Genomic DNA, 15,214 nt, shown 5'->3' with positions numbered 1-15,214 from the left:
TGAAGTGAACTGCAAGGACTCCGGGGTAGAACCAGCCTTGTCCCTGGATCTCTAACTTCTGTGTTTCCACCCTTCTACCTCAACCCACAAACACAGACTTCTTAAATAGACCTTCAAGTTGCCTGCACAACTGTTATATATAGTAGGCTCTAAGCACTATAGTGAACATGCATTTTTTGGGTATCTATTTTCTTACTATTTAGTGTTTTTGTTATACTTACAAAAATATTTTTCTCTTTGCCTTCTCATAGTGTCCAAATAATCTCTTCCCTGAGTCAAAACCACAGTGTTGTTTTGGCTGTTAGGCTGTAAAAACATGAAATTAACACATCAGGTAAATTTCACACTCCTTTCTGAGCAGATTGATGTAAATCGAATTTCACATTAATCAGAGCAATGTACATCCTCTCTCCTGTGAAAATTTGTGATTTTCACTTAATTATGTAAAGTGCTATAGGGTTTTTGGAGCTTTTTTTTTTTTTTTTTTTTTTAATATATCTTTATTGATTTCAAAGAGAAGAAAGGAGAGGGAGAGAGAGAGATAGAAACATCAATGATGAAAGAGTCACTGATTGAGCCCACAACCCGGGTATGTGCCCTGACCGGGAATTGAACCCCGATCGCCTGGATCCTAGGTCGACACTCAACCACTGAGCCACGCCCAGCCGGGCCTGGAGCTTTTTTCTTACCTGTGTTGCTACCTGATTTATTCTTATGTCTTCTAAAATTTTTATTTCAAGGTTATTCAGTCTCATAATAGATAATTTATTTTCATCAAAGTAAAATAAAATACAAATATTTATTACCACCTCTATTTTACTTTCATTACAAAAACCATCAGTCAATCACCAAGTATTTATTGAATACCAATTAATTCATTAGGAAGAAGCAATTAAATATAATGAAAAGTGCTGTTAGCAGAGTTACTGTTAATGTTTATCCTGAAATTCATTATTTCAGTTGACTTTGCTCTCACTAGTTGGTTGTTTCACCCAACTCCTCTGACAGAGTCTATGACTCTGGAGTAGTCTTTTTCAAACTAAGTGTTTTAAGGCATTAGTGGGTCCTGAAATCAAGCTCAAGATGAGCTATGTTTTTTAAAGAAATAGAACATATTACAACAGAAACACACGAGTGCATCTCTGGTAATAGGGTAAATATTGCTTAGTGAAACTTTTGTTTCAGTTATATATAGTTTTGTTTCATAAGTGCACACATAAACTTGCATATTGAGTCACAGTGTACCTTTTTTTCTTACTGCAGGTGGCAATCAAAAAGGTTTAAAAATCGCTTAAGTATTTAAGAACTGTAAATATGTTCTCCTGACACATTGACTTAAGAACTTAATGATTTTTTTTTATTATAACCCCTGAAAGTCCATGAGGAGAGTTAAGCATTATGTTTATTTAACAGAAATGGATATGCAAATAGTGTTATTGAGAACTTACTTGATTCTCCTTTACAAGATAAAATCAAATAGGTCTCTAAACAATATTAGCTTTTAAACTTCAAAGCTGACCCCTGATGTGACATAAGTTCCAAGCTCTATACCTCACTTCTTCAGGGGCAGTAATCACCCACTTACAGATAGAGCTCTGAGAACTCATGCCGCTTCCAAAGTGGCTCCTAATGGAGATTCCCGTTGGGAAGGGAATGTAGCTGGCAATTCCTAACTACACTCAGTCACGTCCCCTGACGTTTATGAAGTTTCCAGGAATTGAAAGGAGCTCCTCCTTAGAAGGAGAACAAACCAGAACTCCTACTGGACTGTGAGGGAGTTCCATGAGAGCAAGCCCCTGTCTTTGCCGCTCACACATGTCTAGTGTTTAGCAATTATCTTCACTAGGCCATCCTTCCTTCATTTAGTTTAGGGTTTGTAAATGAGTCCTTTTCAGAAAACCTGTCCCTGACCAAGCCCTCCTTTCCTGAGATCTACCTTCATAGTTTCACATTGACTTTTATAAGTTTTATACTTAATTGTTGACAATTCACTTCAGTTTTGTTTCTTTCCCTTCCTCCCAAACTTCTGTCTTCCTTAGTTTTCCAAGCATAGCTGGATATCTCCCTCATGCATTCATCTTTTTAAAAGTAGTTACTTATATACCTATTCTTTTTGCTCCTTCTCCTCTAAAAGCTCTCAGAAACGATTTTATGGTAATCAAAAAATGTAATATGTCTTTGTGGCATGATAGAACAGAACAGTCCATCTTTCTTCTGTGGTAATGTCTTGAGGTGCCAACGCCCTCTATGAGCAGACCCTTCGCACTGGGATTTTATAAAGCAATTCCATTTAGCTTAAATAAAAGGTAAGCTGGAGCTACTTGGAACATTTCTGGGACTCCTTTCGACTTGTGTTTCGTTTATATCACCAAGTAACAAGCTGTAAATGGCTTCTCTTTTTTTAATGGAAGTGCTTTGTTGCTTAGAAAACAACAACTGGCCACTGAGTATAACCGGAAGCAAGTTCTCCGGCAGCACTTCACAGAATGGCAGCACTGGCGTCGCGCAGAGGTCCTGAAGAGAGAGCTGGCTGTGACAAAGGGGGAAACAAGGAGGAAAATGGATGAGCTGTTGAAAGCGGCGGCACTGGGGAAGCTCAGTGCAGCCGCGTCATCGGGCGTCAGTCTACTTGAGGAGGCAGCAGCCATGGTGGAGCCACCTAAAGGAGAGGTACTTGGCTTTGCTTTTGCTTGGTTTTCCTGCTTATTACTCACTTGCATTTGAGCTTGGCACTTGGGCAGCTTGGGGTATGTTAGCCATTGTTAGGTTGCCTTGCCTAGGCTATCTAAAAGGTGAGAGCTGCTATAATGCACGAAGGTTAGCTTTCAATCGTTCATTTTCTTGAACTGCATCATCTTTTTTATTTTTTATTTTTTTTCTTGTTAATCCTCACCAGAGGATATTTTTCCTTTTTAGAGAGAGTGGAAAGGAGGGAGAGGGAAGAAGGAAGGGAGAAAGGTGGAGACAAACATCAATGTAAGAGAGACACATCGATTGGTTGCCTTCTGCATGTACCCCAGCAGGGGCTGGCTATCAAACCTGCAACCCAGGCAGGTACCCTTGATGAGGAATCGAACCCATGACCCTTCAGTGCGCGACCGATGCTCTAACCACTGAGCAATACCAGCCAGGGCAGAACTGTATCTTCCTTTTATAATCACATGTAAACTTTGGTGTAGCTGAAACTTAGTAGGAACATGAAAAAGGGAATTTAAAATAACTTAGAGGAAGACTCCTTCAGGAACAGATAACATAAAGTCTTGTTTACAACTCTCGAACTCCTCTTATTTGATCATCAGGCATTTCCTTCCTAAATGAGCCTTGTGACTTATAAGAGGGGAATGGTTGAGTTTTTATTTTTCTAGTGAGAAAAATCATATATATTAATTATAGCAATTTTGTAGGAGGAAGTGAGAGAAGAAAGAAAAGTAGCCTATAATTTTATCACTTGGCGATACAGTGGTACCTCGGTTTTCAAACATCTCCATTGACAAACACTTCGGTTGAGGAACGCCATAAATCCAGAAGTAAATGCTTCGGTTTCGAACCCGCCTCGGGAGTTGAACATGCCACATGGCTTCTGCTGAGGGCAAGATCCTGAGGCCTAGCTGTCCGCTCTTGATCCCTCAGTTTTTTAACATTTCAGAACTCAAACAGGCTTCCAGAACGGAGTTCATTCAAAAACCGAGGAACCACTGTAACTACCAGTAACAGATTGAAGTATAGCCATCTAGTCTTTTTTCTATTCAGGTATATGCAAATTTTTCTCTTCAATATTTTATTTAGCTTTACATTTTTCTTTTGTCAAGTCGCTGAGAACATTAGTTTGCCATAACACAGGAAAACGAAGGCCATGTATTTTTCTTAATAATGTAATTTTTCTGTTTTGCTAAAAAAATTATTTTGCATTTTCATAATATAACAAGAATTTTTTATGTCATTAAGTCTTCTACAACAGTAGTTCTCAACTGAGAGTATACTGCAGAATCAGACCACTAAATCAGCATCTCGGAATAGAGCATCTGTATTTTTTAAAATTCCACAGGTGAACCTGATGAATACCCACTGGTTAAGGACTACCATTCCGTGCCATTATATTGTGATGGCTGTGTGATATTCTATCATAAACTCCAAGCTAGAATCTGTCTACTTCCTTCTTTATTGCTGGATATTTGTTTCCAGTTTATCACTATTGCAAACAAAGCTTCAGTGAACATCCTTGTAGCTAAATCTTTGCACAATCCATAATGCTTTGCCTTGGATAAATACCTAAAAATAGAATGCACATTTTAAAGACTATTACCAGATTGCTGTAAGAAGTGCCCGTTTTCTTGCCTGATAACATATTTTTTATTTTTACCAAGTTAACTGGTGAAATATTTTCATCTTATTGCTTCAACATTTGCAGGTCTTTTTTATTACCACTGAGGTTAAACATTTTTTATATTGGCCATTTACACATATCTGTAGTATATGAAAATGGATATCGTAAGATAGATATATAGTGACTTGTCTCTTCATGCCCTTTGTCCATTTTTCTACTTGATTATATATCTTTTTCTTATTTATAGGAGCTCTTTATATTTTTAAGACTATTGATGCTTTTATTATTATATATTTTGCAATTTTTTTTCATTCTGTTCTTTGTCTTTTTGGTTTATTCATGGTGTGTGGTACTATATATAGTTAAATTTTTATAAAGGCAATCCTACCAGTTTTTTTCTTTCATAATTGCACTTAAGTTTTAAAAGCTCTACCCATCCATCTCCACCCCAGGCCCTTCCACCCCTCCACATAATGCTATTAAGTACTTAACTCAGATGTGTGAAATTAAATCGGGCACTAGAGGGTCCCCAGCCTTGTTTTTACCCTGACTACTGCTAGTTGGTTTTAATTTAAGTAGTTGGTTTTAATTTAAGCTTAGTCTCTCAGCAAAGGGGGATCATAAGAATGCTTATTGGGACTTATGTAACATTTTGGTCCCTTCCCCTAGGCAGTTTATCTACCTTTATGTCAGCTAGATAATTTTGTTTTGTTGAGACCCAGCAGAGTCTTCTATCTTAGGAAATAGCTGTGTGGAACCTTTTACCTTACAGAGTCCCACTGTTATTATCTTTAAATTTAAAAAGTCAGCAGAAAGTATTTTTTTCCTGTGTATAACAGAAAAATTACTAAAAATATATAGTTTATATATATAAGGGTCTCCAAATCTCTGAAATAAAAAAACAAAAGAATTTATCAAGAAAGGATAATACTGTAAAAAAAAAAAGAGCAAATGAAAATAAAGGGTTATAATAAGCCCTGTATTACTAGATACACTCTTAATCTTTTCCAGAGTGTAGCAGAGTATAACATGAACAAATGAAAATATAAAATCTTTAGTTAGGTGTTCATTAATTACACAATCATAAGAACTCATGTACCACAAACACATATATTATACTTTGAAATTTTTCAGAATGATCAGTTAGCTAATAGGTGATTTTCTCTAATTAAGCCAGATTGTTCAGTTCTGTTCTATTAAGTACAATCTGTACCAGTAAGCTTTTCTTTCTCTAATTTTCACCTTAAAAAGTTACCATGATAAAAAAAAAATCTTGTCGCTAAACTCAAGGCTTTTATAGCCTTGCTGGGTTAATAATGTATCATTACTACAAAGTTTTAAAAGGGCCTAAAACATGTACCCTGCTTGATGCTAAATTACTTAAGCAGGTGTTCTCATGAATAAATGTCCACTGACATTTCTGAAATAGAAGGTTATTTTTAAAAGTATTTAACATGCCAGAGTTTCCACATACCACATCTTTCACTTCAGCCAAATCTATAGAAAACATTTCCATCTTCATGAAAAATATATTTGAGTACCTAAGTATGGCACCCTGTTAGAGCTAGAAGCTTCTAAGATATATAAGATAGTTCACAGTATTTTTCTCCTTATACCTCTGCAGATGACAGAATCAAAAACTGGTTAGACCTTATACCATGGCATCAAACCATTCTAGAAAAGACATTTTAACTAGGACATTATTTTGACCAAGATAAATTTTTCTGATTAAAAATTCTGTTTCCTTTTCTTTTGACTGGAACTTGTAATTGTGACACCTCGGTCTGTTAAATGAGATTTAAATGATAAAGCTTTGAAAACTATTAAGCCATGTGCTAATATAAAATATTAGGTAACATTATTCTTATGTAATACAGAGATTTATCTGATTATACTGGGTTTGCCAATATTTCCCACAAATAGATTGTTTGGGAATAACTAGAGACTCTAAACTTTAATCCAGTCCTTAATCTTAAAATAAATAAATACCCTGTGATTAATTTACCAGTGGCAAGAGAGGCATTAAAAGAACTTTTATTAAAGAGCTATTATTATTAAAGAGCTATTATAAAGACCTGTTATTGATTTGTAAAGGTATTCTTAGTTTTCAAACATTCTTGAGAAAGAATATATCCTTTGCCACAAAATTTTTAATTTTTTGCAAAATTCAGATTTAATTCATGTAAATGAAAATTCCTATAATATATATCTGGAGTAATCTTGCCTAATTCACAAATGAACTATCCAAATTAGAAATTTATAAGAGCACATTTCTCTGACTACAAAATGCTGTGGCCCATGTCAATGGTTTGTACAGATGTAGCCACTGTCCCCCCACACCCACACCCTGTTTTCCTTGCCAGCAGCAGTGCTCATTCTAAGAGTGGCTCTCAGAGCTAAGGCTGGTGGCCTGTAAGATGGCCAGGCAAGGAGCACAGGGCAACTCTGGCTGGGGTGCAGGGCGGTTGTACCATTGAGCAGAACAATGCTGACTAGATGAAGTTGGATTTCATCAGCACAGTCCTTTAAATAGATGAGCTATATTACCTTTTCCTTCTCTCTCAGGTGACTGCCGTTCCCCTTTTGTGGGAAAAGCCTCCCTCAGGGAGCAATGGTTATATGCCTAGCTCCCACCTAGGAAGACCATCAGAGAGCATCTTGCAAGTTCCCCTCCAGAATGTTCCTCTGAACACATCTGACAATAAGCTGCACAAGACCTTGGATGTTGAGTCCTCCCAACAGCCTGACAGCAGTGAGAAGCTCAGAACCACCAGCCAGAAAGCAAAACCCACTTGCATGGGTCATTTCCACAACCGCCATGTCTTCCAGCAACAGCTGATTGAGAAGCAAAAGAGGAAACTTCAAGAACAGCACAAAACAATTCTGGAGCTGAAGGAAAGCCAGAGGCTGGAGAAGGCCCGGTGGACAGCAGAGCGCAATGCATCTGTCACTGACACACAGAACTTGCCACTTTCAAACCCCAGAGAAGAAGAGCCAAAAAGAACCTACCAGGTGCTTTCAAAGTATGTCCATTGTATCAGAACACTCTTTGGACTCATCATTTGGAATTTTTCACTTTGTGGCAGACAGGCTCCTGAACTTTGCCTAGCTTCCAGCCCGTGATCTCTGCTTTGCTTTTGTTGTGCACTCTCAGACCAAAGAGGCCCATGCATTGTGATTGGTACATGAAACATACAAATAGGTCTTTAAGGCAAGTGGCTGCCTAGAAAGATCCACTTACACAGTTACATTTGTATTGCAGCTATCGTTGTCTAGGAGCTCTGTTATTATACCAGTAAAAGAGAAAAATATGTTAGCTTGATTTATGGGTTTCTGATTATATTTAGTGCTGAGAAGCCAGGTCAGACAATACCAGGTCCAAATGGAGCAGCCTCTGGGGCTGGCCAATTACCTAGCCTAAATTTATAGTTGTTTTGTATAAAAGTAAACATTTTTGGGCCTGGAATAAGAGTCCAAATTTCTTAAAAGCCATTTAAGATGTTTTCAGACATGTTTGAGACATACTCTATCTGTGTGACAAATGGTAGGATAAGAAATAAATGACACCTATTGATTTGAAGCACCAGGGTGAGAGTCAGAGTGCCTGACTCACACTATAGACTCAGCCCAATCACTCAGCCTTTCCATGCCTTATTACACCAATTTATCTAAAGGGTGTAATAATGTGTGGTTATCTCAGAGAAAAAGGATTAAAGTTTTTAAAATTCTTTGAGTTCCTTAGGTGCAAGGGCTTTGAATGAAGCTGGTTATTGGTCTGAATTGGTTTTTTTTCTTTTCCAGTTCCCCTGTTGCTTCCCCTGGGACTACTGAAGGTAGTAAAAGCGACTCCCGAAATGATCTTTCTGGACCCAGAAGGAACCCAAAGAAGCTGATGGCACCCCATCCCATACTTAAAGGCAGGGCTGTCTTGGTTTGTCCTTCATGGTGGTTATCTTCCCTTGTGTAGTAGAGTGTGCTGGGACTGAATTTGGGCTACTCTAGGGTTTTGAGGCTTAGCAGAATCTGGTCAGTCTAAGGTGGGTGGACATGTGAAAAGTGGAACACACCAGAGAGCTCCACAACATTTTCCTGCCTTTTCTGCCACACTTTTGGTCTTTGCAGCCAATACAAAAAAGAAAAATTTCTGAGAGGTGTATAATTTTCCTGTAATTTGAGGTTTGTATTGTGATTAAAAAAATGGGACAAATACACAAATGAGAAAACTCAAAGTAGCTGCTAAGAATAAACATTGATAAAGATCACCTATCATTGTACTTTGTTAACATTAAAATATTCATTAATTTATAGCAACTTAAGTTAGCATATTATTTTATAATGAGTTGTGCCTTGATGAATCATTTTTAGTAATGAAATCTATAAACCACACATTTTAATTTAATATGATTTTTGATAACATAGAACCGGTATTTACACCAAACAATACTGTTGGAAGAGGAACATTCCTTAGAACCCACCTAATAAATCTGCTGATTGTTTTTACTTTATGTGGTGTTAGGCACTTTGACAATTAGATTGTGTTTTGTAAATTAGATTGTGTTTCACCTGTGGCAAGATTGTTGCCCTAACAAGAACTGATGTCATCTGAAGGACACTGTGCCCAAAGTTCCTATTAATTAGCAGTCTTTTGTTGACTATACCAGGACAGCAGTTTATGCCATCTTTATCCACTGAGGATGATCAAAAAATGCCATTTGGTGTGATTATTTTTTTTATTTGATCAAGGAGTTAGCATATTTTAACACCCCAGGCTACTTTTCAAGTTGTCTTTAATGACTAGCTCCAGAAGAGATGGGAAAGGGCATATTACCAGAGGCTCTGCTTCTCAGGGTTCTCTCTTTAATTCTCTAGTCTGTTTCTGCCTCCTTATCTGTGGCACCCCCACTATTCTTTTTCCAACAAAGCAGACACTTAATATCTGTGAGACATAGCCTGGTGAGTTTGTTGTTTATTAATTCTTAAAACATGAACTTAAATTTTCTTCCTCTACAACATGGCACAAGGAACTGAAAGTAACCATTGGCTGGCTTGAGTGAGCAGAATTTGGTACTCCTCCCACCCATGCTCCTCTTCCTATGAAAGTCCTGACTAATGACAGTCATATTATCAGACCATCTTGCACATTTGCTTCTTTTGGATTGATATTTAATAGACTGTCAAGAACAGGAGTCTGACACTCAAATTCACTCAGATGCCAGTTCTCCAAATGCTTAGTACAGTTCCATTTCCTGCCCATCTGGATATCCAGGCCTTAAAACTAAATTAAAATGTATTCATCGTGACCCTAAACTTTAGTTTGTGGTGGTGGTGTTACATATACCGACATATGTATGGTGACTTAGGAAAAATTAGTAGACTCAATGGGAGTAATTCTATTCTCAAAGTATTTGTTAGATATAATTAAAGTTTTCTACATTCATTAAAGGAATTATAAAATTAAAATTCTGGTTCCTGGGTTTCATATACTAAAAGCGTCAAGACGCATTATCTTATTTAAGCCAGTAAACAGTTATTCTAATAGAAATATAAATAAAAACATAATCTGCAAATTTTTCATCATTGCTGAGGATGAGATTATGGGCCCTTAATCCATAGGGGATATACATACACAGCTACAATTTATCTATATTTTAAAGAAAGTTTATACATATATTTCTGAGATTATGAACTTAAAAGAAAACCTTAATAACACCAAATTTTACTGTAAAATAGAGACATTTGTTTTTCAGTGTTCCTTATATTTTTGATATTGGAACTCCTACTATTTTCTAGCCATGGAAGAGAGAGCAGCTCAGCGAGCGGAACGTAGGCGGATCTTGGCAGAGAAGAAGCAAAAACAAGAAGAGGAGAAATTGGTAATAAATCAAGAATGCAAACTGAGGCACAAAAATGGATTTGTATAGGTCTTTATTAAAAATTTAAACCTAGCTTGTTAAGCCTATTGAGATAATAGAGTTATACCAACTTTGGAAATGGCTTTTGGCCTACTGGCCTGAACTCTGTAACAGTCTTAGGAAAATAAAGGGGGAAAAATGTCAACATTATTAGACAGCAGGAAATGTTACAGAAGTTGATGGGAACTAGCAAACTGGAAGATTTACACGTAACCAAGGCTAATGTGTTACAGGTAGATGTCCAGCCTGACAGGTTTGCACAGGTGGATGGTTCTTATCTTTTGAAGTTTTGACCTAGACTATCGAGTAAATTTTGTGCCTACTAAGTAAAAATAGGTAGTACTAACAGTTTTGAAGGGTTTTTGATGAAATGGAAAAAAAAATTATCCCATAGTATATATAGTTTGGACTTCATATTTGAAAGATGAAATTAAGAACTAGAAAGTAATCACTTTATGATAAAAAGTTAATGGTCTTATTCATGCTTAGTCTCATTTTCCCAAGGAGAAGAGGATTCTTTGGAGAAACTTTCAAGTTACACAACTGGCCAACTGTTAGTTGGGTTTTCTCCTTTTATCACGAAGTGCAAGCTTCTTCCACAGTCAGGGTGGACACTTTGGTAGATACTTTCCTCCACCTTAACTTAAAAGATTATATTTCCATACAAATTGAGGGTTCTGATTTTTATACATTCTAATCTTGATCAGGCCCAGTTAAAGGCTCAAGAGGAGGAACGTCAGAAGAGGGAGGCAGAAGAAAAGGAGGCTCAACTTGAGAAAAAACGAGAAGAGAAGAGACTGAAGAAAATGGTCAGTAGTGTCTGTGTGGTCAGTTGCCTGTCTCTTGAAGCCTATTGTGTGCAATGCTGTGGCCCTGTGCACTTTCCCCTCCCCAGAACTTCTGTGTAGAACACTTTTCTCACCTCCACCTGTTTTCTCTATTTAGAGAAAACCCACTCATTCTTTAGATCTTAGTTCAATATGACTTCTTCCGAATTAGCCTTTCCTGCCTTGCCCTACCCTCCTTTCCACTCAAGGTTAGATTAGGTGACTCTGTAAGTATATTTTCTTCAAAGCATTATCAGGGTTTTAATTATGCATCTGTTCTGTGATTGTTTTATTCATTTCTGTATCTCCAACTATCCTGTAATCTCCCTAGAATAGAGGGAGCAGTCTGATGTTGCTCACTATTGTATTGGCTGGCAGTCTACTGAGCATATAGTAGGAACTCAGCAAATGTGTTGAATGGTGAATAAATGAACAAACAGATGAACAAATGGAAGAAAATACACACAGAAGAAATAATAGATAAAACTCTTATTATCAAGGTCATTAATTCTAGTTGGAAAGATAAGGCCTTAAAATACATACCTGTCAGAGATGCTCCTTTGTACCTCCCAGACCAAAAGAGATCAAGAGAGTCATGCAAGGCAAGATCCATGAAGATCTGGGTGAAATTAGAGGCATTTTCATAGAAAAGAGATTTGAATTGGAAATTGCAGTAGAGTTCTCCAGAGAAAGAGAACCAATAAGATATATATGAAGGAATTTATTATAAGGAATTGGCTCACATGATTATGGAAGCTGAGATGTCCCACAATCTGCCATCCAGAAGCTGGAGACCCAGGAAAGCCAGTGATATAATCCCAGTCCAAGTTTGAAGTCCTAAAATTTGGGGCGGGGGTGGAGGGTTGCTGATGGTATAAATCCCAGTTCAAGGGCAGGAGAAGACCAGTGTCCCAGCTCAAGCAAGCAGGCAAGAAGCAAAAAGGGACAAATTCCTCCTTCTGCCTTATTGTCTATTCAGGCTCTTTTAAAGGATTGGATGATGTCCACACACATGTGGGAGGTCAATCTGCTTTACTGAGTCCATGGATTCAAATACTAATATCATCCAGAAACACCCTCACAGACACACCCAGAAATAATGTTAAATCTGGGTACCCTGTGGCACAGGCAAGTTGAAACATAAAATTAACCATCCCAAGTTTACCCCATTGTCAACTTGGGTAGCCATCCTCATCTTAAACCAACCTAATCTTCAAATAAAGACAATTACAATATCACAATTCTGCCTAACATGATACAGCTATCCTGCATACAATCAGAAATGCCCTAACCTCTGCCCCAGGAGACAAGGTAAAGTCTTTGAGTGATGTTCACTCTTTTCCTTGATACCTCATATCTTAAATACTATAATGTAAAATGAATAATACTTAAATACTGTGATACAAAGCCAATACATCTTATGTTACATAATAAGAGAATAAGAAAGGGAAAAAAAGATATATATACACATAAATATATTCATAGCAAAATAAAAGAATACTCATCGCAATTACAGTCTTCATTTATGTAACCAGTCAAGTGGGTGTAGCTAGTATTTATAACTACCTTCTTCCACTACCCACTTTTCCTTTTGCCTTCAGTAAGCACCTCTGCTAGTCACAGTTTTTTACCTGGTGAGGTGACCCAGACCTTCATTCCTGAAAGGTCTGGGCCATGAGGAATCCAGTATGGATTGGGTTGTTGTAGTTTTCCTTTGACCTTAATCACAGGACATGGTAATATAATTCTAAGATATAGATCTTCTGTATTCCAGAAAACTTCCTTACCTCCACTGTGGAGTAGCAGTCTAGTTTCTCTTAGTAGTCAGAATTATTCACCCCAGCCATCACTTCCTTCTTTGCCAGTTGATTTAGAGTCATAAGGAGCCCCAAATAACTGAGTAGCATTCTTAACTTTTAGTTCAGTGGAATCATTATTGTATCTCCTAATAGAAGCATTCCCCCATTTGGAACCAAGACCTCTAGACTAACAGAATATAAGTCGTGGGAAAAGGAAACAAATTTTGCTAGTGGGTCACTAGAGGTAATCGTGAGTAGTGCCACTCCCACTTCCACCTCTTGATTCCTGGAGCCTGTGAATCCTGGCTATGGGGGAAACAGTACCATATACTGAATACTGCTTCAGAGCATATACAGCCCTCTGGAGAACCTTACCCCAGAAGTGCAAGGTATTGCCACCTAGCTGGCACTGCAGCTGAGTTTTCAAAAGACCATGCCACCATTCTCTCAGACCAGCTGCTTCAGAGTGGTAGGAGACATAAGGTCCACGGGTATAGGCCCATTACCACACTTCTTTTGTTGTAAAGTGAGTACCGTGATCAGAAGCCATGCTGCGTGGAATACCATGGTGGTGGATAAGTGCCCTGTAAGTCCACAGATGAGACCATGCAAGTCCATGGATAATAGTTTGGGCAGAAGCATTGTGTAGAGGAAAGGCAAATCCATATCCAGAGTAAGTGTCTATTCAAGTAAGAACAAAACTCTGCCCCTTCTATGATGGAAACAGTCTAATATAATCAACGTCCCATCTGATAGCTGGCTGGTCAACCCAGAAAATGATGCCATTTTGGAGACTCTATGTTTGTCTCTGCTGCTGGCTGAGTGGCCACAGCCAGTCACTCTTGGTGAATGGAAGTCTGCGTTGCTGAGCCCTTGTATAACTTTCATTCCTGCCACCATAGCCACTTTGTTTATGAGCCCATTGGGTAATGGTAGGAGTGGCTGGGGAAAGAGGCTGACAATGTCCACAGAATGTGTCATCTTGTCCATGGAGCAAAAAGCATTCACTGTAATTCATCCTTTGCTAAGTCAGCCTAAGAAATCTCTAGAAACAGCCCAGTTACCTCCCTTAAAAAGGACATGAGGCATTCTAAAGTAGCATTTCCCAACATATGTTCCATGTAATTTTAGCGGTTCCTAAGATTAAGTTGTTTCGAATTACCTTTATACCTTTGTCAAAAATCAGTTGACTGTATTTGTGTGGGTCTATTTCTAGGCTCTCTGTTCTGTTCTATTGATCTTTATGTATATGCCTTCAATAGTACCACATTATCTTTGATTACTGTAGCTTTACAATAAATCTTGACTGTAGAAAATGTGAATTCTCCCATTTTATTCTTTTCTTTCTTTCTTTTTTGTTAAATTCTCACCCAAGGATATTTTTTCCATTGCTTTTCAGAGAGAGTGGAATGGAGAGAGAGAAAGAGACAAAGAGAGAGAGAGAAAAACATCGATATGAGAGAGACACATAAATTGGTTGCCTCCCACACCCCCCCCCCCCCCGACCAGGACTGGGGATGGAGCCTGCAACCAAGGTACCTGCCCTTGGCTGGAATCGAACCCAGGACCCTTCAGTCCACAGGCTCTAACTACTGAACAGAACCGGCTAGAGCTCCCACTTTATTCTTTTTCAGTGTTTTGGCTATTCTAGTTCTTTTGCCAGTCTATATAAATTTTAGACTAATCTTGTTAATATGTACAAATACTCTTGCTAAAATTTTGTTTGTGATCATATTGAATTATAGATCAAATTGGAAGAATAGATATCTTAACAACATTGAATCTTTATGAACATGTCCATTTACTTAGATCTTTGATTTATTTCATGAGTGTTTTTATAGCTTTCCACAGATCTTATACATATTTTGTTAGATTTATACCTAAATACTTCTTTTTGTGGTACTATTGTAAATGATGTCTTTTTTAAATTTCAGATTGTATTTATTCATTACTAGTATGTAGAAACACAATTTATTTGTCTATGTTGATCCTGTATCCTGCAACCTTGCTAAACCTCAATTATTATTTCTAGGAGGTTTTCATGTATTCTTTGGAATTTCTACATAGGCAACCATGTTGTCTGCTAATAAAGACAGTTTTATTTCCCCCATCCAATCTGTATGACTTTTATTTTTCTTGCCATATTGCACTAGCTAGGTATTGCAGTGCAAGGTTGAGTAAGAGTAGTGAGAGAAGACATCCTTGCCTTGCAGTCTCTCACCATTATTGTCATATATTTTATGTATTTTACATATATACACACAATGCCTTGTTAGTTTTATTGCTTTAAATAGTTATATTTTAGTTAATTAAAAATAAGCCAAAGATTACATTTATTTCTTCATTTCTTCC

At 37.5% G+C, this 15,214-nt stretch overlaps 1 protein-coding gene across 1 annotated transcript in view; it reads left to right on the top strand.

Annotated features, from left to right (window-relative positions):
- The window catches only part of CCDC191 (coiled-coil domain containing 191), a 62,086-nt gene that overhangs the window by 32,626 nt on the left and 14,246 nt on the right, over window positions 1-15,214 (top strand). The window contains exons 9-13 of the mRNA XM_016200235.2: window positions 2,427-2,670; window positions 6,890-7,347; window positions 8,126-8,241; window positions 10,115-10,197; window positions 10,944-11,045. Of these exons, the coding sequence (XP_016055721.2) occupies window positions 2,427-2,670; window positions 6,890-7,347; window positions 8,126-8,241; window positions 10,115-10,197; window positions 10,944-11,045 (1,003 nt within the window). The remainder of the gene's footprint in view (window positions 1-2,426; window positions 2,671-6,889; window positions 7,348-8,125; window positions 8,242-10,114; window positions 10,198-10,943; window positions 11,046-15,214) is intronic.

This window comes from Miniopterus natalensis, chromosome 6, assembly GCF_054644295.1.
Source record: "Miniopterus natalensis isolate mMinNat1 chromosome 6, mMinNat1.hap1, whole genome shotgun sequence".
In the NCBI taxonomy this organism is placed as follows: Eukaryota; Metazoa; Chordata; class Mammalia; order Chiroptera; family Miniopteridae; genus Miniopterus; species Miniopterus natalensis.
This window is presented reverse-complemented; position numbering and strand designations above follow the sequence as displayed.